Genomic DNA, 25078 nt, shown 5'->3' on the forward strand with positions numbered 1-25078 from the left:
CCCCCGATAATACCACAGCATGTAATTTCTACACTTCATTTTTTGCATGGAATAAAGAAACAATATATAACATAACATTGGTGGGCTGTATAAATGCTGCTAGACAGATTTTGTTAGCTGGCCTGGCTCGCTCCCCGTCTTTGTGCTAAGCTAAACTAACCTATTATTTATCGTACAATCGTGGGAATTATATTAATATTCTCGTCTAAATGAACGAAACACAAGCAAATTAAGAAAACATCCTTATCAAATTGACAACATGTTCAGCATTTACAAAAAGTGTTATATATATGAGAAAACAACAAAATACAGAAAACACAAAGCGAAAACACGGTATCTAGCAATGCGTTGAGTTCTCAGGGCCATCAGAAACATACATGCAACAGCAGTGCTCAAATGTCGAACTATTCCTTTAAAGACTTATTTTCCACCTGCGCGTTTAGTACAGTTTGTCTGGAACAGGCACCTGTAGAGCAACCAGTTCAGCGCATAGGCGCCGATGATTGGTCGGATTGTCAGAGCAGCGATCTGATTGGCCGGATTAACAGTGGCACCGAAGCGGGCTCAACAACACACTTTTATCCTTACAGTTTTAACTTCATGTTTTCTGGCTGGTTGACCGTTTATCAATGAATTTCACGGTTTAATTTAGTGCTGAGGCACCGTGTGAACGAGCTCTGCTATCAGACACCTCCGACATGTTTTTCATGAAGTGCTGACTGACATTTAAATGCTGTTGTGACGACGTGAGCAGAGCTAGCTTAGCAGGCTAATTTCCCATTGGAATCACTCTAGCGTTATCTGTTAGCTAAGAGCTTTCAAGAGCCACAGCAGCACGGAGAGACAAGGTAACTTAGGAGACCCAGAAGAAATTGGCACCTGTAAACCACGTTAACGTTATTAACTGGCTTGTTTTGAAGTTTTGGTTAAGATAGAAATAAACGCTTGTTTGTTGCTGCCTGGACCACACCGCTGTTGCAACCCCCTTAGCTAATAAACTATAAATCAGACTGGACACCAGAGTCAGTATAAAACGTGCCATGTCCTAAAATGTGACTAATAAACCACAATGATGCACATGTAGAGAATTGGATTGTTGAGAGTAAGATTCCATTGTATCCTAAATACTGAACAAGATAAGAGTCCTATATATCTCACCCTAAAGAATGACCAAAGTGGCATAACTCTGAGAATTCCTACTCTGGCCAACAATATCGTAAACAGTTGTTTGGAGTTCAAAGGTCAGAGCTCTGGTTAACCTGACCACCTTCTGTTCCTGCCTTTCAGCATGAACTGCCCTCCCACTAAGCGCCTCCGAGGCCTGAATCATGAAGTTGCGACGGCGGTGGCCTTCGATGACCCATTTGGAGATGATGAAGACTTCACCCAAGACGACCTGGATGAGATCGACGACATTGCCTCGCAGGCCATCACCTCAGCTACTACAGGGGTGGGGCTAGGGTCTAAACCAGAAACCAAACCGGGGGAGTCTGTCTGGCAGCCGTCTGCAGGGCAGAGCAAATCTCTGAGCAGAGCCACAATGAAGCAGAGCAGAGAGAACACGTTTGGGTTCAGCAGCAGCAACAGAGGGAATGCTGGCAGAGAGCCTCTTGGTGAGTTCAGAGCAGAACTGAACATCACTGAAAGTTTTCTCTTGTTTATGAATTGTAACATCTCCATCTCATCTGATTTTGTTAAATTTCATCCTCATCACATTAAGAAAAGCACAGTGCTTTGTCTCTTTGTCTTTTCCTCTGAATGTAACCAAGAGCAAGTTTGGTTTTTAAAATGTGCTAATTTTAATAGCACAGATAACAGTATTGTGTTGTGTCCTTTGGATGATAGATAGATAGATAGATAGATAGATAGATACTTTTTTTTTATCCCCTAGGGGAAGTTCATGTAATGAGCTGAAAAAGAGCAAAAAAATTAGTATCTAGTACATTTGTAAATCTGTTTGTCTAATCAGTAAATACTCACACTGTTAGCTGGGAACTTGTTACATATTGCATTTTTGGATACTGCACCAACATGTATCGCTACACCTCCCTACTGTGTTAAAACACGCAGAATTACTGCAGCGTCACTTAACAAGCAACTATCAATCGATGGTCAAACAGCTAATACAGTGTATGTTAGTTTTATCATTAAACATGTTGACAAAGCTCTGTTGTTTTGTGTGTTCAGGTAACAGGCAGCAGCAGTTTGGGTCAGACAGAGAGGACTCCTACAGTGTGCTGGAAGCCCAGCATGCAGAGCTGAAGAGAAAGGTGAGACTGACTTTATAAAAGTTTACAGAAAGTGTCCAACAGCACAGGACCAGCTGGATACAAATGTCCTTGTGTGTGTTTTTTGTGTATATTAGCTGAAGGAGGTGGAGGATGAGATTGTTTTGAAGAGCGGGGAGATCCGTGTCCTGAGGGACTCCCTGAAAGCAGCTCAGCAGGAGAGGGAAGCTCAGAGACAGAACCAGATCCTGCTGGAGACTCAGAAGCAAAGAGAGCAGAGTGACAAGGAGAAGGAACTCAATAGGAAGGTGAAGGAGCTGGAAAAAAAAACACACACACACACAGTACATACAGTATATTCCACAGAATAACATGATAATGACATCTTGTCTGTGTGCAGGTTCAGTCTCTGCAGTCTGAGCTGCAATTTAAAGAAGCAGAGATCAATGAGATGAAGAGTAAACTGCACAGTTCAGAAAAAAACAAGACGGCATCACCACTGCCTAGAAACAGGTGAATCATCATCAGTGCAACTAACAACAGTTTTGATAATCAATGAAATATTTTATGTTATTTATCAGCACAGTCTCCAGTCATTCTCTCATTGAGGATGTGCCGTTCCCTCTTTTTCTCTGCTCTCAGTCCTAAAGTGCTGAGCTGTCTCGGCCAGTTGCATCAAGGGAGCGGTAGCAGCTCCTCCTCTCCAGGAAATGGTTTCATCACCAAGGAGATGTTTGGAGCCCAGGTCCCTTCCAAAACAACACCAGTGAAGACACAGATGAAGACACGGAGAGAGGGTGCGTCACGTGATGATGTCATGAAGGTCATAACAGTTGTGGTGCTGAAACAGATGTGTCTATTGTTTTTATTTGGACTGTGAGGATCACTGAATTTTGGTTAACATGTGTATGTGTGTATGCACGTGTGTGTGCAGGTAGGTCTGACTTAGGTTACTTTTGGGGATAAACTGGGGACAAAAGCAGAGTCTCCAATCGGGAAAAGGCGGAGTTTTGGGTCAGGCGTTAAGTTTATGGTTAGGGTGCAGGTTTGACAGGTAGTAATTAGGGTAAGTCTCCATGAAATAAGACGTATATGTGTGTGTGTTTCAGCAGACAGAGGGTCATCCAGCAGCAGATCTGGTGACAACAAACAGGAAGTGTCTCGTCCAGACCCCTTCTTGACTGTGAGACCTGCACACCTGCAGCATCGAGGTAAGTTTATCAGTCTGCAGCACCTCCTCAAAAGGGATCATGTAAATGAATAATCTGCAACACATTTAAATGTTTGTCATTTTCAAAGCAGTCAGCAACAATAGACTGTGTGTGTGTGTGTGTGTGTGTGTGTGTGTGTGTGTTGTGTGTGTGTGTGTGTGTTTGGGTGTGTTCTTTTTTGTCCCCCAGGTGGCGTCCTACTGGGGTTGTTGCTGCAGCAGCCTCTGTCTCCCAGCAGCCTTAGCCTCTCTCACCTGCTGTCAATGAGTCTGACAGATATCTACCTGACATCCAGGTAAACACCCTGCACTGGTTGGAGTATATTATGAATAATAGAGTGCAGAGGATCTGAGCTGTTATAAAAGACTAACTGATGTGATGCTGTTTTGTGTGTTTTGTTGTCTGTCATGTGTTCAGCAGGCTGTCAGCAGATTTTCTGCTCCACTCTGATGCAGCAGCAAGTGTCAGTGGAGGTGGTGCTCCCAGACCTGCTCTGAGTCCGGTCCAGAGTCTGGCTGTAACTGGAATAAACATGCTCAGTCAAAGCCGAACAGCAGCTGCAGCCAGCAGCAAAAACAACAGGTACACGGACTGTCTGAGGGTACAACAGCTGCTCTGTTCATACTTAACAGACTTTTAATCTAGGAATGGGAATTGATACGATTTTATCAATTCTGCTTATTGGTCTGTTTTTTTCATTGATTCCCTTAACGATTCTTGATCAACTTTCTATGTGTGAAAAAAACACACCTACGCAGGTTTTTGCCACACAGTCACACCTGGCTCCCCAGTGCTCCCACTAAAACCCTCCTTCATTTTAAACAGCCTCCTCCATCTGTCTGGCTGAGAATAAGCAGACAAATACAGAACAGAATGATTCAATAGAATCTTGGTCAATATTAACATCAATAAGAAATTGTAGCAAATATGAAGTTTAGAAAATAATCATTATCTCATCAAAGGCAAGCCTTGCGTAATTTGCAGAACCCTTCTCAACTTGCATAGTGAGGGTATGGGGCCACCCAGTTCTGAAAAACCTGCTGGTATTGATAAACTCAGGGGCATATAATTAAGATGTTTCACACAATTTGGTACCGCCTCTCAACTGGAACCGGTTCTGGTTCCCATCCCTACAGTATCTGCAGCTGACTGAAAGAGTCCAGATCAACCAAGTTAAAGCTTAACAGTTGAGTGGACAGCAGAGTCCTCTTGTGGCCAAATGGTGTAACAGCAGCACTGAAATGACAACATGGAAAAACACCATCATGAGGTCATGTGTTTTTGTAGATAATTACCAAAGATTTACAGCATCCCTGTTACATTTTCCACTGATATATCAGCTTAAAGATTCAGCCCATGAGGCCTGTACGCAACTGAGGATTACTGTTTCACGATATTTGAAATACTGTTTTCACAAAGAGGTAACATTGACTTAAGGATGGGTCAAGGGTGCAGCATGATTTATTCTTTTCCATTTTTATGCTGTACATTGTTTTGTAATTGTAAATTTTTGCCATATGGGAGAGATGAGTCAACTTTTCCATTGAGTAAATTTTAGTTAAATTTTTTCAAACGCATCAAAACTAAAAAAAAAAGAGCAATAAACTTCAAAATCATCGATTAAATATTTAGATATGCAGTTTAGTGGCAGTTAATGACATAACAGCTCACAGCAGCCGGTTGTGGCACTAATGTACGATATTTTCTGGCTTGTGAGTTTTCCAGGGCAGAGTAGTCAAGGAACGCTCTATCGTTGCAAACAGAGCTGAACAAAAATGCTGAAACAAGTAATCAATAGATGAATGAAACATATATTCATGGTGTTATTTATAGCTGAAAATGTTGCACATGTTGTGGGGATTGGTATGGGATATGCCATGAAAAAAGAATCACCATGAAAAGCTCCATGATTTTAAAAAAAGGTTGGTCACCACTGATCCAGATTTAGTGTGATTGATTATCCCATTTGGGAAACTACATTTATCTGCGCTCAAATAAAAATGAAAAAAAAATGTGTGTGTATAGGTCATGTCCCGGAGCCGTGTTTCTCCTCCCTCTGTTGGACCTCCACTTGTCTCGACTCTGTCAGGCTCTGGATTCGCTCCTTTCAAACTCTGCTGGCGGCAGCGGTTCAGACTCCACAGCTGCCAGCTCGCTCCCAGCAGGCCGTGCTGCTCCCACTGCTGGCCTGGGAAAACTTGAGGAGACTGGTTTGTCTGGTTTCAGCGTGGAGGACACTGGCTTGGCTGCTCTGCGACTCCTCTACCTCCTGCTGGCCCACAGTGATGAGGTGATGACATAACAAAAAAATTATTATTCAACTATCAAAAGTTACCAAAATACCAAACCAGTGCAAGAGGAAAGACCCTCGGTGTCCCACAGAAAAGTGTCACATATCAGCTGTTTGCACCAGTGCCTCTGTGAAAATAAAGCTCAGACTTTAAGAAACTGATGACTTTCTGACATCACATTTAAGACAGGAAAATCACACCTGGATCAATAAAGTTTTTACTGAATGGACCTTAATAATGTTCTGTTGTTTGCGCACAGTTTACAGAGCTGATGATCATTTGCCTGTTCAATATTTGACCTCTGACTGTTGCGCTGCTCCTCAGGTGGTGGAGGCTGTGTTGTCAAAAGAGAGTGAAAGCAGAGTCACAGACAAGGTACAGACAGAACCTGTATTACTGGACTGTATTTAACTTCATAAACCTCCACACTTTCATTACAGTAGAAGTGTTGATATCGAAATATCAACAACATATTTTTATTTGTTTTAAGAGCATGATGAGCTAATTTCCCGGACAGAGATTGTTCACTTGGATTTCCCCTTAAAGAGAAATATTTCCGTGAAATCCTCCCCCCTTCCTCTCTTTGGTTGTAGAATGAGCCAACTGCAGCAGGTGGTGGTCTGGGCTCCCAGAATGCCTTGCTGCGGTCAGTGTTACGGCTGTGTGAAGCGGGACTTGATGGCAGCAGCAGCAGCTCACAGAAGGAGGAGCTTGTCCTCAGCGCTATGAAGACGCTGTGTGTCCTAATTGAGAGGACGCCACAAACACACACTGACAGGTATGCACACAATCACACTGAAGTTATTTGTCAACATAATTTTCATTTAAACTGGTTGAATTAACAGTTGTGCAAACCATTTTAATTCACAAGTTCATCATATTTTCATGTTGATACTAACAAAGAAGAACGATTGTTTCTTAAATGTGTGAGAGCTGCAGGAAGCAGGTGACAGGTGAAGGTGACATAACACTTCAGCCACTCCACACACATTCACACTCTGTTTTAATGCTTAATGTGAAACCATTGCAGAGTATACAGGATAACACATGCACAAATGTGATGCAACTCTCAGCTGGGTGGAGCATTGCTGGAGATGGAGGAGTGGCTCACCAGGGAGTGTTTGTGTGTTTAACATTTTCCACTGAGTGTCAGTGGTTATGTAATTTGTGACTGTAAACTACCTGCAGGTATTTACTGTCAATGGGTGACGAAACAGAAAGTAGAATTAACTCATGAGAGATCTGGAGCAGCTAACCACTGATAGGAGTTCCTGGACATCATCTGCTGATTTATTAAAAAGAACATAACTGAGTCACTTCTGAACACACAGACTACATGCCATCCAAGTCCAGAAAAAAGACCACCTTTTATTTTTTCGTCTGTTTCCGTTGTTACGTTGCAAAGACAAGTGGCTACCGGCCTGACTTTTCATGATACATATTCCATACCAACAAGGATATTGTCCATTGTGTTGTTATTCGTTTTTAAGCTGGTACATATTGGGGAGGCGCTGCTTTCGTTCTCAGAGTGATTCGTCTGTCACTTTCTTCAGTCTGACCATCAGTCCAGAAACAAAAAGAGATTCAAAGAACCTGCAACTTCTGGATAATTTTTAGTCTGCAGAACTGTAATTGGTCACACATAACCTCTCTGTCTCTGTCTCTCAGGTTGCAGTGTGTGTTGCAGGTGCTGTGTGTGTGTTTGTCAGCTGACAGCAAGTTGCAGATGATTTCAGAGTGTGTGACTGTCCTCATCTCGATGTCTGACCACCAGGTGCTGGCTCAACAGCTCTGCTCTCAGCACGGTGAGGCGTCGCCTGCCGCCACATCTCTGTTACTGCCGTGACTTTAACTCATCTGTGATTTACATACTAATGATATTTGTCTTTATTTTGCTTCAAACATTCACTCAGTTGTTGAAGTTTCTGCTCCACTGTGACTTAACTTAAACACTGATTGTTTGTTTTCTTTAGACCCCTGTGTTTTCCTTAAGTTATTCCAGTATATCAGAACCAGACCAGACAACCAGGCAGCACACACAGACTGGATTCTGCTCGACCTGCAGGTAACACAAATGCATGCACACCCACACACACACACACACACACACTGCAAAGACATATTTTAGTCTCACAGGAGGTGTATATGATTAGCAGCAAGGTTATGATCTTAGAGTATTACAAAAGAACTATGTATTACACCCAGTAATCCATCCATGTAAAGACAAAGTGTTTCTACCTTTTCTGATTCTGTTGATGAAAAGTCTGCAGTCGTAGATTCCTCCTTGCTGCAGTTGTGGGTCAGTTGATCTAGTTGATCTGGTCTATAACAGCTGGCCCATGTGCAATCTAGGGCTGCAACTTTCAATTATTTTCAATAAAGTAATCTGCAGTATATTTTCTTTATTAATCATTCAGACTAAGAAATTAAAAATAATAAAAACAATTTCCATTACTTCCCAAACCCCAAAGTGATCCTCAACCTACAAACCAAACGTCTAAAACCAAAACATGTTTAATTCCCTATCATATATAAAAAAGACAAGTAGCACATGCTCAGATATGAGATGTTGGAACCAGAAAATATTTTGTATTTTTCTTGCATAAAAAATTATTGAAACTATTATTTGTCCTGACCACAGCTGATATTTAAAAACAGCTTTACTTGAAAATTGTTGTTTTTGTGTCTCAGGTGGTTCGTTTGTTGAGTAGACTAATGACTCAGAGAGCAGGAAGCTGGACCACAAACCTGCACAGCAGCTGTCAATGTTACACTGAGGTAAAAATCTCTGACCTTCTGATCTGTGTCTTTATATAGTGACACCAAACTTTGTGTTGCACCTTTCTACATGAGTCTCTCTGTCTCTCTCTCTCAGTTGGTTCAGACAGTGGTGATTGTTTTCCATCGTCAGTGGCTGGATCTTCGTGGGTCTCAGGAGCCGTCCGGCTCAACAGGTCAGTCACATTTCAGATTTAAAGCATAAGACTAGAAAAATCCACAGTTATTTCTCTAAAACAAGCTGTCCCTAAAATTACTTTAGGACTTCCTCGACCCCCACCACAGTCTTCCACCCCCTCGGTGCCGTGGTGGCGCAGCCCAGCAGCGTCTCTGCTCAGAGAGTGTTTGCTGCTGCTGCACTGGCTGCTGCTGCATCACGGCAGCTTCTCAGAGAGCTGCAGACCGCTGCTGCACATGTATGACCAGGTGATCCCCGCTGTTCGAGAGACGCTGAGGAAGATCCCTGAGCTGAGCGAGAGCGAGGGTACACACACACACACACACACACACACACACACACACACACACACACACACACACACACACACACAACGTTATGTCCTAAACAAATGTTATACAGTTTCATCTTGTGACTGCAGTTCAACCTAAGCAGAGGTGGAACAAATATTTTTTTAGGCCAGTCTACAGACACTCCTTCAAGTGGAGGGGAAGAATTCCTTCTGTTCAACAATTTAGTTTAGTAACTTTAAATATGAAGTCTTACCTGGACTGTTTGTCTGTCCACATACTTTTGGCCATATAATGTACCATGTAAAGACTCGTGTTTTCCGTTTCCTGTTTCCTTTCTATCAGAGCTGGCGTTGGAAGAGATCTGCCGCTCGGAGGGCGACGACACTGATGACATGGACACTGATACTGGTTCCTGACCGGCTCCATCAGGGACCAATGAAAAGACATGAGAGACAGTTTACTGCCTGTCGATGTGATATTTCAGGCTGAGGCGAGGACAGAACGGAGACTCTGTTTTCAGTCAAATATTTCAGAGATAAAGTGGATGTTGGAGAGAAATGAAGGACTAGAGAGAAGTCTTAACTGAAGTGATGGACAGTCACAGCATTTAATCTGCTGTCTGATGGGATTTAACAATAAAACATGAAGGTGAGGAATACCGCTGCACTCAGTGTTCATGGTTACCTGCTGTATATTCTGTCTTTCTTCACCACCTCCTGTCTAACCTGTCAGTACTCTCCATTAACAGTCAAGGCTGCTGCTATTCTTGACATTTGTTTAATGTTTAGTGAGGTTACACTTGCTCATAGGATTGGCTGTCGTTTCATAACTATTCATGTCTGTACCTGCACCAGTACTTTGATTACAGTACCATATTCTGTACTGCTCTATATTAACATAACAACATTTTCAGCCAAAATTTTAAATAACAGTTTTTCCAAAATAAAAATTTTATGAGGCATTTACTCTTAATGGTTATCTTTAGGATTGTATCTATACTACTGCTCTTTCTGATTCTGCTGTTGGAGAAAGGAGAGGCTCCACCTTTTTGAGTAACTCGAAAACTAAACCTGCAAGAGATTGTCTGATGGTTCAGGAATTTTCTGGGAGGAGTTTGCTGGGCTGAGCAGTTGATTGGTCAAACGCAGACCTTGTGGCAACTACAACTGGTGTACTGTTAATTCTTTCACTGTAGCTACTGTGGAAGTTTGGCATCATGGAGATTTAATTTCCCTAATGAGAAATTACTTTCACTAACTGGTGTGTGACTGGAGGAGAAAATGTCCCAAACCTGTGACAGGTTCAGATCCAGCAGATATGTTGTCATGTTGAGTCCGACTCAGTGAGACTTTACAGGTCTCTACTCAAATTTGAAAAATTGTAATCACGTTAGAAAATATTCATTTCGTACAATAGCTCAAAACTGACCACAGACATCACAGACAGGTTTTATACTGACTGTTGATAGAGGTTCAGAACAGTTAAACCAACCAAACTCAACCAAACCCAATAAAAAGCAGTTCAGGACCAGAGCAGTTTGTGAAATATCTTTATTTATTCTCCAGCTGTAACTGAGGTCTGAATCATACAGTATATCAGTATAAGGCATCCTACTGGCTGCTGCAGGTCTGTTGGGTGGCGACTGGCCAGCCTTAGTCAAAGGAAACACAAGACTTGAGTTTTAGGAATAATTTTAGTCCAGTTATCTCAAGATTGCAACTATTTCCTTATTATGATGCAACATAATAAGGTGCTCATGTTCAAGCCTTAACCCTGTTATCCTGAGATGTAGTTATACTATTGGATTGACATGTCAAAAATAGTTTTCTTATGATCTCATGAGCTGTTGTTATTTTTGGATGACGGTTAGTCAAAGCCAATTTGTCAGGCGCTGGGCCCTTAAAGCCCCAAAAACAAGAGGTGTTCCTTAAATAAGCCTGCCTGTATTTTATTATTAATACAGTGATGGACATGTTTGTTCGCTGGTTAAAATTAGAGGTTATGTCACAAGAAAACTATTTATGAATTTATATCTATGAAAAAAAATGAGTTACTTGTTATTTAAGGATAACCATTCCTGCAAAAAACGCAAAAACAATTTGCAAATGAAGCTTTAATCCTGAGATAACAGACCTGACAAATATTTAGTCTATCATGTTGGCTCTCTGCTTCCATGAATTTAAATCAGGATCATCAGAAGAGGACAGGACACTTTGATAATGACAGTATGTCATTGTTGGTCGCTACTGAAATTGTGTCTCTGATTATTTCTGTTTTTTTTATAAGGAGGTGAGTTGCTGGTGACTTTGTACAACAACAATACTGACCCTTCTTCTCTTATAATGCTAGGGAGGTTAAATACTGAGAGAAATAAGCTGTGTCCCATTTTAGACTCCTTCAAAGTCCACCTTTTCCAAACCAGTGGTGTGTCCAGGCAGTCTACATCAACTCCTTCAATCATAAATGGTCATCTAACCAGGTGTGTTGAAAGCGGACCAGAGAATGATGAGTCTAGATACCAAGTCCACACTTCCTTCTTGTCATCAAACCTGGTTCATCATCACAACGGCACATGGAGGCTGTGAAACTCGTTTACACACAGGATCAGGACACAGTACATTTACATGCACTTAAGTATCCAGGTTACTATAAATCTGTTGGTACATGCAGCGGCTCAATAAACACATTTCTTTCTTATCCCTGACTTTGTTTTGGAAACATAAATTTCTAATTTTAACTGTATTAGTCACAGAAGACACTGGGTTTTATCTTCACAAGTTCAGCGGTGACAACTGACTTACTTCTGACTTCTACAGGCTTCTTTATGTTGGTTTCAGTCTCAGTCAGACTTTGTAATTAATTATTTTGAATGCAAGAGCGAATTTCTACTTTGATTCACCCACTTATATACTGTCACTGTTTAAAGTCTTTGCCATGCACATGCGTACTTGTAAAAAAAAAACAATTAGAAACCTGGCAATTAGAAATCAGCTTACTGGATAACAACAAATGTAACCAGTATTTTTCTGATTGTCAACAAATCCCATGAAAAAAGCAAGACAAACTTTGTGTTAGTCTCTCAATACCTTTTGATTTTCCCGCCCTGTCTGTGGCACGCAGCCTGTAGCCTGTTGGTTCCTAGTGAGGGACGTAAATCCTTAGAAATGGGTCAAAAATATAGTTTGACTATTAAAAAGGCTCAGTGGTGTTACGCTGTGGATTAGTACACATTTGTTGTGCCTTGTGAGTATTTACAGCAGCGGGATGGTGTGTGTGGGACTGACTCAAAATAAACTAAAAGGCCTGTGTTCGTTGTAATAAACTGAAAAGTTGTGGCTCAGTGACGTGTTTTTAATAGTTTATGAAAAACAATGGAGCTCTGGCACAGACTAATAACATAATACTAGTTCATAGAATTTATTTTTGGTCTTTTTATGGGATTTGTTGACAAGACATAAATATGCAGAATATAGCCAGTGTTATTGTTAAAGTGCATGTAAACACTGACTGAAGTTAGATGTATGTGTTTACCATTAAACTGCTGCACTGATTGAAGTCAAACGTCACAGCTCGGACACGCCCAGTTTATACGTTTGGATATTAACTCTTACAGGTTGACGAGGAACACCTGAACACACCATTAGTTCTGGTTTGTGTTAGGTACAGGTGGAACCTGCGACTCAGTTACGAATCCTCTGCAGTTCAGATGATTTGTGGAAGACAAGGAGTAAGTTCAGGCCTCAAGGTGTGATCACTGCTGAGGAGGCGGAGCTAGAATAGAGACACAGCCAGAGGGAGAGGAAGGCACCTGAGGGTCAAGTAATCCAGGATCAGACTGTCTCTGTAGTGATTGTATGTTCTTGTATGTCTATCTTTGTGAGGACCAACTAGAGTTTTTGACTGTGGGGGTGAGGACATTTGTTCAAAGGCTGTTTGAGCGTTCAGAGCTGGTTTGAGGTCACTCTCATACCTGTAGTTCAGTACATTGGGTCTCAACCGAGGGAAAAAAACATCTGTTGTTGCTTTTTAGTTCTAGTCCGATTCATTTTAACAAAGCGCTCTCACAGGAGTAGCATATTATGAGCATTATTAGTAGCAGATACAGAATGCTTATACAGAGGCTTCTTCAATAGGTTGCAATCAGCAGATGGATTTAATTTTTAGCTTTTGAATAATGCTGAAATCACATCAACTGTCATAACGTCTATGCTTGGTCCCTTTTCTTTTCACGCCACAAACAAAATACAGTTTGCCTGTGGCGTGGTTGCATGGCGGCAGACTGAGACCTTCCTTTTAAGGAGGTCTGGTTCTGGTTGTTTAGTTTGCTTCAGGGTTCAGGGTTGAGCTTTCACACCAGTCCAAACGAACTGTACTAAATGGTCAAACACACCAGAGGTCATGTTAACTGAAATAAACGGGTCAGGTGTGTAAAAGTTTAGTAAAAGGACTGGGGTTATTTAGTTGTGATGGTTATTGTTAGTTGGGGATGAGGGTCCTCACAAGTATAGAAGTACAAACGTGTGTATAAGTGTGTGTGTTAGTGTTTTTGAGTCCATGTTGGCACCACTTGGTCATCGTCAGCGTCCTCTTGTTTATTTTGTGGTGTCGTGTTTGAATTGTGATGAGTCTTATGCACGTTGTGATGTGGCGTGTAGGGATTGGTCAGCCATGGGTGCATCAGCAGCTCAGATGCCTCCAGTCTTTCAGCAGGCGACTTCCTCAGCATGCAGGCAATCAGACACTTGGCCCGTGGTGACAGCCAATCAGGGAGGCTGAAGGTCCCGCGGCGGATCTTTGCAAACAGCGCGGCAGGCTGTGTGTCCTGAAACGGGTATCGTCCAATCAGCATGGTGTACAGAGACACTCCCAGGCTCCAGATGTCTGCAGCGCGGCCCGAGTACGATCCGTTCCCATTGGTCAGCAGCTCGGGGCCAACATAGGCAGGGCAGCCGTGTCTGTCTGTCAGAGAGTCGTCATCATGGCTGCCGTGCAGGAGGACACAGTCGTCGAGGCCGAGCAGGGCGAGGTGAGTCCTGCAGGAGCAAAACACACAATTTTTGTCTAATTAATGCATCCGCAGTGACAGCAGTAGAATTTGTAGTACTGGTACCTTTTAATCAGTACTGCAGATACTGCCATACTTAGTAGTTATGGTGGTTGTAGTATTGTAGTATTGGAGGTATTAAAGGTGGTATTTCTTTCCTGTAAGATTTCATCTGTCCTGCTCATAACAAATGCTGCTACAACTAATACTGCTGATACTGCTGATGTAAGCAGTATTATACCCATTGTCAATAGTTTCCATAGTAACATCAGCAACTTCAGCAACATTATATTGTAGCCTCAGTAATATTTTTAGCAGTATCAGCAGTTTTTAGTAACATTTATTGTCATATTAGCAGTCTGTAGAATTTAGATCAGTACCAGTAGTATCTTTAGTAGCGTTGGTATTATCATTTTCAGTGTCAGCAGTATTATGAAGTATTTCTTTGCAATATCATTAATAGTATTAATGATATTAACAGTTTGTTTTTACAGTATCAGTAAAAATTATAGCAGTATCATAAGTATTTTCAGTACTATCAGTGGTATTAACAGTAACAGTAGTAATTTAAGTCATATTTTCTGCAGTATCAGTATTTCTTTAGCAGTATTAGTAGTAGTTTTTTAGCCGCATCAGCTTTTTAACAGTTTCATTAGTATTGTAGTATCATCGGTACCTGCCTCTGAGTCTCACCTGTATTTGTTGGTGTAGTATGCAGTATCAGTAGTATTAGTAGTATTATCAGAGTACCCGTGTTTGAGTCTTACCTGTATCTGTCAGTGAAGACGAACCTGCGGAGCTTCAGGTCTCTCAGGACGACTCCATGGTGATGGCAGTGCATCACGGCATTCAGCATCTGAGCAAAAAGGAGCCCCGCTTCCTCCTCGCCCAGATGCTTCCTGCTGCGCACGTATGCGTGCATGTCACCGTGGTGACCGGGCAGGAAGACGTACACTTTGTCCTGGCCAATCACCACGTCCAGCAGGCCGCAGATGTTGTCGTGATGACCAATGCGAGCGTAGGCAGCCAAATGCTCCTGGTAACCACGCAGAGGGAGCACCTGTAACGATGGTGACCGGACAGTCAGGGAAACAGGTAAATACTGTATCGTGTGCATGTTTGTATTTTTTACAGTGCCATGCGTATTTTATGCAGTATCAGCAATATTCATGGCAGTATCAGCAGTGTCAATAGTATTTAAAGCAGGATCAATAGAATTTTTTTTTTGTTGTGTGTGTGTTACCTGGCAGGTGTACTGCTGTTGTGTCTGTGGGTGCACAGCCCTGTAAGTCTCCTCCCCCTCACAGCGTTCAAAAAGGAGGTATGGTCCAACTCTGGATGGCGTTTGGGTTTGGCTTGATTTGGGGGCCGGGCTTGTGGGCCTGAGGCAGGGTGATAGGCCGAGTACTGGAGGGGGCGGAGCCAGACGGGCTCGTTTACATTTCAGTATATTATCCTGGGGCTCGTCTAATAGCCTCTTCAGACACAGTTGAGACCTGGCCGTGGCTGTGCCCTCACTCATCTGTGATTGGAAAGAGACAAGTGACATCATCAGGTTAATTAATACCACTGAACAGTAGTGAGAAGTTTGAATGTGGTCCGAAGCCATGCTGCTGTCTGAAAATCATCCGTCCACACATAAAGATAAGTCTCAATCTTCTGCTTTTCCTCTATGGTGTCTCCAGTATAGAAGAGCTCATAACTGTTCATAGATTATTTTAATAGTTGTTTGTTGTTTACGTCTGACCTGCTCGGTGAGTTGTGTCAGAAACAGCGACTCGACAAACTTGTTCATTTCTTCACTGCAGCGCCCTCTGCAGGTGCTATCACAGCTGAGCCCCCTCCCTCCACTAACACTGAACCCTCTTCAGTAATATTTTCACATACATTAATATGAGTTATATTAGTATCACATCTCAGTGTGTTCTGTGTCTCTGCTGCTCACATTACTGTTAACGTGTCTATAGGCTTCATGATGCAACTTCCTGTAAGCTGACAGACGCTTCAGCTTTCAGATCGTTGCATCAGAGCACAACAGTTTATAGTTTAAACAGGCTTTAAATACAGTCAACACCGCACACACACGCACACACACACACACACACACATGCACACACACGCACACACACACACACACACACACACACAGTAAGAGAGTGTTTTATATCAAGTTTTTCAGAAGCTGTAGCTGTCTTGGTGACACTGTGTGGAAACCTGATGTTGGCCAACTCTGCTTTCACTCTGGTGAAACAACCTGAGTCACTGCGTCACCGCGGCAACGTCATCCTCCAACACACATACACACACCCAGTGAATCTGTGCTGTTTGATGTCTCATCTCTTCAGCTGTGTGGAGGATTTCTCCATGACTTTCTGCTACAGTTTCAAAATCAAAGATCAGACTGTTAACAAACAACTACAGAAACAAACTGTTTCCTACTGAACTCTTAGACAGAAACTTTGCTGCTTGGCCTCCACAGTTATAATGTTTGCAGAAGCTCTCTTCTAAAGTATTTTGTTTTTACTTCATAGCTGTAATCTCTGCCATCTCAGGACTTCCACACAGTTCAGTTCTCTGTCCTGACCTGTCTGAACTAACCATGTCCACGGACTCGCCTCCAGTCAACCATGTTGTTTATCCAAAGATCTGGGGCTTATGGGACATTATGTTTGTTAAATGTAGTTTAAAACTGAAATCTTCATACGGACTGTGGAGAAAGGCTCTGTTCGAATGCTGGATTTTTACTTAATTTAGTTATCACAAATCACAATGGGATTTTGAATGAATTATTTTTCTGGAACAGAACCCGGAAGTTAGCGCTCTACTCCCATTGAGCACTTTATTAGGAACCTGTACACCTGCTTATTGAAGCAGTCATTCAATCAGCCAATCATGTGGCAGCTGTGCAGTGGATCAGAAGCTTCACGTGATGTTCAGATAAATCATTAGAGTGAGGAAAAAGTGTGATCTCAGTGACTTGACTGGGATTTTCAAGTGCAGCAGTCTCCAGAGATTAGTCAGAGCGTGCGGCAGTTCTTTGAAATGCCTTGTTGATGAGAGAGGTTCAAAGAGAATGGCCAGATTGGTTGCTATGGTAGCTGAGATAACCACTCTTCACGACAGTGGTGAGCAGAAAAGCATCTCAAGACTAGACAACACCAACTCCAACCTTGAGGTGAATGGACTACAACAGCAGAAGACTACGTCAGGTGTCACTACTGTCAGTGAAGAGTAGAAATCTGAGGCTGCAGCGGACACAGGCTCATCAACACTGAACAGCTGAAGACTGGAACAACGTAGCCTGGTCTGATGAATCTGGGTTTCTGCTGAGGCACGCACATGGTAGGATCAGAATTTGGCATCAACAGCACGAATCTATGGACCCAACCTTCCTTGTGTCAACAGTCCAGGCTGGTGGTGGTGTGGACGGTTTTTTTAGCTCACTTTGGACCCTTAATATTAATCAATCATCATTTGAATGCCACTGCCTATCCTGAGTGTTGTTGCTGACCATGTGCATCCCTTCATGTGCACAGTGTACCAGCTCCTAATGGCTACTGCCAGCATGATAATGCTCCATGTCTTAGACTGGTTTCATGAACGTGACGATGAGTTCAGTGAACTTCAGTGGCTCCGTCACCGGATCCGAATCCAGGAGAACACCTTTGGGACGCGGTGGAGCAGAAGATTGACGGCATAAATGTGCAGCCGACAAATCTGCATGTGATGCAGTCATGACAACATGGAGCTGAATCACAAAGAAATGTCTGAATCTTCCATCACTCTTCATTTAATCAGATCAAATACTTTGGAGCCAACACGGACAGGAAGTCCAGAGCAAACTCCGTCAGTTGATGAAGACCATGTCATACTGTTAAAACCACCCACAAAGTTACTAATAAACTGACCCTGAGTCAGGGACTGGTTTGTCGAACTACAATTTTTAAGTTAAGAATGAGCTTTGATTCCTACATTTGAGCCTGTTTTGATCCTCACAGAACTTTTCTGACCATGACCCGTTTTTGAACTCTCTATTTTTTAGGAAATACTGTATTTTCTTTTCCATTACATTTATCTTACAGCTTTAGTTATTTTGCAGATAAAGATTTAACCAAACAAAACATATGACCAACTTAAAACATATGATCATCTCTATAAATGAAACCAAAACGTATTTATTAAATACTACTATTATAATATATTAATACTACTATTTACTAATCATTAAAATTAGCCTCACCTCAACCAGCTGCAATTCAACAATAACTCAGTGTATAATGTGGAGGCTATATTCAACACTCTGCATAATGAGTACTCTAGGTGAACTTCTAAATTAACTTTTACATGTATTTCTATATTTATTAATACGCTTTTATTTTACTTTGTTCTTGCTATTTTAAGTCTGGTGAAGGATCTGAACACTCCCTCCACCACTGCTCTCAGCTCAGTGGTCTTACCTTGAGCTCTTCAGACAGACTGGTTCAAATGGTATGTCAGCAGGAAACCAGTAGATCCAGTAGATAAGCAGTCGGGTCCCCGTGGAGCCGGTGGTCTCCGTGTGTCTGTCTGCTTGGAGCAAACGTAGCTGAAAGTATAAAACTAGAGGTTTTCTTTAAAGTTGAATCCCGACTGGGACCAGCAGCTGTGATACTGGGAGCATTGGGGCTTTTCTGTCCGGTGATGACGTCTTTGTCTCCTTTTTATTATTGTCTAGGTTGCGCAACCTGTCGTCAGTCAGTCAGCTGTGAGTTTTTGAGCTTCTTCTTCTGTCTGAATAAAACACAGACTGAGTGAAGACTGATATAAAACAAGACCGAAACTTTTGATTAAAAAAAAAAAAAAAATTAAATGAAACTTGTTTTTTAAATGTATATCCGGAGCTGAGGCGAACAAAGCCGAAACAAACCGAGTCCTCGGGTCTTTCTGTCCGTCTCCGAACTGTAATTAAAATAATCCTCGTGTCTCGGTCTAGTTTCAATCCACTCTGATCCTTCGGACTCCGGTCTCTTCTGACCCTGTTCGCCTCCAGAACTTTCAGCGGGACTGAGCCGGACAGTCTGAGTATGTTTGGTTACGTTGTTTCCTCCCGCTGTGTCGTCATCCAGCGGGGCGGAGCTTCGATGTTGCAATTCTGAACCGATCAGTCGTCAGAAAACTGAACACGAGACTGAACTGAGTCAAACTGCGGTGTGCAGAGTCAGTGTCCAGTTCATCAGGAACACCCACCTCCAACTATTGCAGTCTGATACAGAAGTCCTGCAACAAATCACCCTTCATGACGGTTCAAATATTCGGCTTTTTGTTTAAACTGTTCTACAGAGGTGCTTATTCAACTTTAAGGTCATTTTGGAGCCTGCAGTTTGTGGTGCTGTTGAATTATATTGCATAATGCAGAGTAAAAATACAGACAGACTAAAGCAAACACTGAATGAAAGGAGGATTTATTGCAGGACTGTTGCATTAGACGGCATTAGTTTTGGCTTTATGTATGTAGGCTATAAACACAACAACAAGGAAGCCACATAAAGTCAATGTGTCACTTTTGTCAGCAGTAGAAAAAACTACTGCCCAAACACCGGTAAGATCCCCTGTAGATATCTTTGACACATGCTGCCTTTTTGTGGCCAGCTGTAGCAACTTGTCAAATCTGTACAGGAGAGAAAATGGTAAGAGTTCATTACTGTTTTTATTACACTGAGAATTCAGTGTTTAATGGTTGACTTACAAGTACAGTCTTGACTGTGATCAAAGTCCAAGTTATTTAAAGTACCTTTATTTTGGTGAGTAAGGCCCCAGAATGCACCTTCACCTATTGAGCTTCCTCCTAGTCACTCATATTTGTCCTCTGATTAAACTTGCTGAAGAGAGGGTTAATTAGTGTGTGAATCACATGAAATAAGACCAAGAGGAACCTGGTTTGTATTAATAAAATGAAATCTAAAAAAGTACAAAATGTGAATTACGAGCTAAACTTGTACACAACAGACCTGCATCAGTCAGAGAAGGACAAACCTTACCACACAATCACACACTGAATAACAGAGATTATATAATTGAAGATTTAATACACCACTGTTCTGTTAGACTGTATTGGTTTTAACTAGGTGTACCTAACAAACTGCCAACTGAGTGTATGTTTATGTTTCTTTTGTTGAACATATTGTCAACAACACACACAGTAAACACGAGCAAACACACCCTGGAAGGAAAGATACGCAAACCCTCTGCTTACAACGCAAATGATATATTTTGATAGTTTATTTTTTATGAGCATGAGAGCTCGCACCAGTGTAGACGTTCATATGACTTTTTAAAAGCTGCAGTATGTGTTTTGGGTGTGTGTGTACTGTTTGTATATTGTACATGCAGAACAGTCAGATTGAGTAAAAAATAAGAATCAGCATTTGCATGAAAGCACAACAAAGTCATGTAAACTTACAGGAGGAATAATAAAATTCATTTCATTTAAATCAAACGAGTATCTCTTCAATCCAAACTGTTTAATTCATCACATATTTTTGTCTGAGAAACAAATAGTTGTCAGTCAACAAATGTGCTGATGACAGTTTCCCCTCTAAGGCAACAACAGCGGTACTTTCAGTCAACAGTAGTTTCGATAACAGAAGCAGGCCGGTGTTTATTGTGTGTGAATAACATCGGTTGCATCACTATCTCGTGGTGAAACACAGAACATAGTTTTGCAGATACAGTTCGCTTTTTTTTTTTTTTTTTTTTTTGACGAAGTAAAGTTTGTTTCTCTGTTCGTCCTCATGGGAAAATTACGTTTGGTTTCAGATTTGATCCTATAATGTGTGAAACTGAGCTGAGTTCACTATAATATGTGAAACCTAAAATGATTTGTGTGAGCAAAGTGAGGCTCACAATGAGTCACAGTTTTCTAAAAGATTGTATTTTATTTTTTGCAGAAAGTTCAGTTTGTATCAGCGAAGTTTTCTGTATTTTTTTCTGTTTGATGAGATTTGTGTACGAGTGCGTCGCTAACAAAAGGAAAGAGGAGAGCAAACCTTACAAATACTGTTCATAAGCTGTTACATCAGCCACAGATGAATCTTCTCTTTGAGACAGTGAGTATATGTCTGGTAACAAAACAGGAAGGACGATATACAGTGTTAGACAGCTGCCTGACACTGCTTATTGATTATTAAATTATGCACTGACAGACTGAGCAGGATTCAAGACCCAGTATCGCAAACTTTTTGCTACGTTCACTATATTTATTATGCAGACTTCCGAATGTTGCAGCTTGGATCTCTCAAACTAGTTTTATTGGTGTAATAGAAGCAGATTTTGAACAAGGCTGGTGACATCTGTTGTCAGAGCTGTCTGTCTGTTTCCTGAGGAGCTGATCATACATTTACTGGACAAAAATAGTTTTCAAGTAGGTTGCACAGGGATTATAAAGACAGAAAACAGGGTTGTTTTTATTTGAGAGAATCCTTCGACAGTGGAGATGAGATTCCAAAGCTCAGGCGTAGGCCAAGGTAACTGGTTAATTTAAGGGGAAATGAACTTTGACACAACACATTGGAGTCTACTGCCAACCCATAGTCCTACTTTTTTCTTTTTTCATTTTACAATGGAAACTCATTTCTCATAACTTTTTCAAAACTCTTCATACATTCACCACAACAGCAGTCAATGTGGACAAAATTGTGGATCGGTTTTCATTGCTTTGACTCAAAATACATTTAATCACCATATATTTCAAAGTTCATGAACTGTTCTCTCCCTCAAAGTCAGCCAACGCCAAACGTCTGTGTATTTACACTACATTTTGCACGTTTTGCATACCACTGTAAAAACAGTTATATTTACATTCAAAACCTGATATAGCACAACATTACTGTAAATTAAACTTGCATTTGCTACAGTGAAAGAAAAAAAGCATAAACTCCTAATTGGGACTGTTTTCACTCCTTCATCGCCTCTTGTCTTGGATCTTCTACCTGACCCACAGTCTCATGTGACTTAATGGAAATGACAGTGATAAATAATTAAATTTGTTTATTATATATTATATAAAACAATTCTCTCCCTCTCTACCTGACTGTAATATTGTCTGTCATACAGGTCAAAAGTGGAAATAAAAGATGATGTCTGATGAATATCCGAGTGACCTGAGGACCAAGGAGATGAAATGAGGCAAATGAGACGCAACAGAGAGAATTTGAAAGGTTTGTTTAACTAATCCAAACACAAAAGGAGGGTTGTGGATTTTGTCCTTCATCTTTTACAGTGCGGCTTTGTTCAGAGGGATCATTTGACAGCCAGTATGAACAGAAGGAACGATTACACACAACAGCTCGCTCCATGTTCGTACGGACATGTGATTAATCCCTGCAGGAAACAGACAAGGCACCTGCTGCTCTACAGGAAATCTTCATTATGTAGATTTCCTGTACATGTGTGTGTGTGTGTGTAGCCAGCTCTGCTCTGATTGGACAGATTCCAAACAACAGGTTAAGATCCTGTCTGACCTGGTTACACACACACACACACACGCACGCACACACAGACAGCAGGTTATCTCCACATGGTTAGCGTGTTTTTTATGCCACATGATGAAATATTGAAGAAACAGAGGAGCAGTGTGTGTGTGTGTGTGTGTGTGTGTGTGCACGCGTGCATGTATATGTGTATGTGTTTAATTTTACTGTCTCTTTCATAACCGATGTGATGAAATCAGAGGCCAAGTGTCTGACTCAACTACGGCCTGCCACAAGAAGAACATGAACACACACAGACTGAGAACCCACAACACACGCACACACGTAAATAACCCACACTGTCCTCATTCTCAGGATTATCACCTGTTTAACACCTGTGCTGCTGTGACGCTAAGGTTTTGATCTCCGCCTGAGCCGGGCTGCAATGTGACTGTGTATGTGTGTGTGTGTGTGTGTGTGTGTGTGTGTGTGTGTGTGTGTGTGACAGCTTTAAATCCGCTTCCTGTGTGTAGACCTGCTGTCTGGTCTCTTAGCTTTGTCCCGGTGGTCTCTCTCTCGCTCTCTCTCTCTCTCTCACACTGTGTTTTGCTTCAGGGCATCCTGATCTATGGAGCCTCGGGTGGTGGGGGTGGATGGCTCACGCTGAGTTTAAAATCTGGCTAACAGTGGGAGCTTTAGGAAACAGCTAAAGCCTCAGGGTGGTTACATGATAAAATATCCTTGAGCGTATTCCTCGCCTGAGCCATTGCAACCGGTGGTCTTTGTTAAGTGCAGATTAAATCAGACAACAGTGGATTTTATTCACAATATTTTCTCTTGGTTACAATACAGCAGTAAACTAATCCTACTGGATGCCTTTAAATAAATAGATGTACTTGCATGTAGCTGAGCTGTGCTCACCTGCTTGTACCCAACCATAAGAGCAGTATTACAGTTTTAAACAGTTGTTTTCACACACAATCAGCACAGCAGCAGTCTGTGTGGACTACACACCTTCTGTGAAACTCGTTCAGTGACCACATCTTTCATCAAAGTGGTTTCTTCTTCTCATATTCAGCCACAACCAAAATTTACATTCAAAGCCAAACATAACACAGAAGGACTGTACATTACATTGCAATTCACTACATCCTGCTCTACCTACAGTAAATGTGAAAAAATAGAATAAAGAAAAATTATAAAGCACAAACTGTTAAACTTGTTTATGGCCTCTATGGAAAACTTATGCCAGGTGAGGAAAGAGGCCAAGAGAGGATGTGAGGACATGAGGTGTGATGTGCATTAGAGGACAGTTATATATCTACACTCACTTGCTTTGTGTTTACATTTTCTGTAAAATATTCTGTGAGGTTCCAAACAATAAAGAGGGGATGTTATTATCATATTCTTTTTACTGAGATGGAATCTTGGTTTATGAAAAATAAATAAAATAAAGTAAAACATCTACTTCAAAGACAGAGCTGCCAACATAGCAGCTCTTAGTGCAACTCAAAGTTCTCCACAGACGACTGACGAGCCGATGATAAGACAAATAACAAGTACGAATATAATCAGTACAACAACTGGAGACTAAGGAACATAAACAATCGAGATTTAATAATAAAAGCAACAAAATAGATAAAAGACCATAACAAAATAAAAGGCATTAAAAACATTAAAAAAAGAAGCTGTTCTGGTTGTTTCCATCACATCACTTCAGCTTCATCATGGAAAGTTTAGACGATTAAATTTACATCTTTCTGAACAGTTTAAAGACTCTGCGCTTCAGAAGAACCGAGACTTAAACATTTACAACTCTATCTTCTGCTGAAGATCATGTCTTGTGACCAAAAGCTGTAAAACAGCTATTAAATGGACCTTGTGTTGTTGACCCTCAAGTAGAAAAATGTCAGAACGGCCAAAGTGTCAGCACGGCTGCCACGTCAGCATGACGGTCAGCATCATGTAAATTTTGTCAACTGCCCATCTCCATAAAATCTGTGACCTCACAGACTGTGTTTGAAAAGCAAACCGGACACTTGCCTCGTGTACTGTATTCTGCACAAACCATTTCCTTTGTCTTTTTCTCGTCGTTCAGCCAAATACAACAAACAAAGGAGGTCTTCTCTCGCCTTAGTGAGGTCACCATCTTGCATTTTCAGTGTGTTGGATGAGTCTGCGTATGCTGCCTTTACACTGTAGTGGTGTACGTGTGCAAGCGTGTGTGTGTGTCTACATTAACCATATGAACAAAGTGTAACATGCTACGCTAAGACGGTGAACATGCTAAACGTTATACGTTTGTTTTGTGCAACAGTACAAAACCCCAAATATTCAATTCACTTTCAGTCTTAATGAAAAAAAATAACTATTCATCAGTGATCAAAATACTTGACAATTTATTTTCTGTCAATCAGCAAATGTATTGATGGTCACAGTTCTACAAATAACAATTTTAGAGGATTAAACAGCCTCAAAAAGTCAATTACGTTCCCATTAGTTATTATAATCATTCTAGTTTTGTTAGTTTGTCTGGCGCTCTCATCTCATGAAACCAGATCTTGTTGCAGCCTCTTCAGTTCAGGCTCCTCTGTAATCCCCCACCACA

At 41.4% G+C, this 25078-nt stretch overlaps 2 protein-coding genes and 1 long non-coding RNA gene across 5 annotated transcripts in view; 2 read left to right on the forward strand and 1 right to left on the reverse strand.

Moving 5' to 3' along the window:
* Nucleotides 1-545: 545 nt before the first annotated feature.
* atrip (ATR interacting protein) lies at nt 546-9635 on the forward strand. 3 transcript variants are annotated; one of them, XM_023416117.2, is made up of 18 exons: nt 546-848; nt 1288-1613; nt 2188-2270; nt 2366-2536; nt 2629-2741; nt 2871-3025; nt 3338-3439; nt 3629-3734; nt 3857-4021; nt 5465-5729; nt 6055-6105; nt 6324-6508; nt 7399-7535; nt 7704-7795; nt 8422-8508; nt 8606-8684; nt 8771-8992; nt 9322-9635. In XM_023416117.2, exons 2-18 carry the CDS (start codon nt 1289-1291, stop codon nt 9393-9395), a joined length of 2412 nt encoding a protein of 803 aa, XP_023271885.1. In that variant the 5' UTR covers nt 546-848; nt 1288; the 3' UTR covers nt 9396-9635. The 3 variants fall into 3 exon arrangements, with proteins under 3 accessions (XP_023271885.1, XP_023271887.1, XP_023271886.1); XM_023416119.2 differs by having other exon boundaries at nt 3860-4021; XM_023416118.2 differs by having other exon boundaries at nt 3341-3439.
* Nucleotides 9636-10512: 877 nt separating this feature from the next.
* trib3 (tribbles pseudokinase 3) lies at nt 10513-19057 on the reverse strand. The gene is made up of 4 exons (XM_023416120.2): nt 18481-19057; nt 15267-15545; nt 14791-15083; nt 10513-14012 (listed from the first exon to the last, which is right to left on the reverse strand). Exons 2-4 carry the CDS (start codon nt 15543-15545, stop codon nt 13517-13519), a joined length of 1068 nt encoding a protein of 355 aa, XP_023271888.1. The 5' UTR covers nt 18481-19057; the 3' UTR covers nt 10513-13516.
* Nucleotides 19058-19098: 41 nt separating this feature from the next.
* The window catches only part of LOC147818561 (uncharacterized), a 15828-nt gene continuing 9848 nt past the window's right edge, over nt 19099-25078 (forward strand). The window contains exon 1 of the long non-coding RNA XR_015437859.1: nt 19099-22218. This is a non-coding gene — a long non-coding RNA (uncharacterized LOC147818561). The remainder of the gene's footprint in view (nt 22219-25078) is intronic.

Source organism: Seriola lalandi, unplaced genomic scaffold (assembly GCF_002814215.2).
Source record: "Seriola lalandi dorsalis isolate HSWRI2012SDOR001 ecotype SW California unplaced genomic scaffold, Sedor1 jcf7180002054561, whole genome shotgun sequence".
NCBI classification, from domain to species: domain Eukaryota; kingdom Metazoa; phylum Chordata; class Actinopteri; order Carangiformes; family Carangidae; genus Seriola; species Seriola lalandi.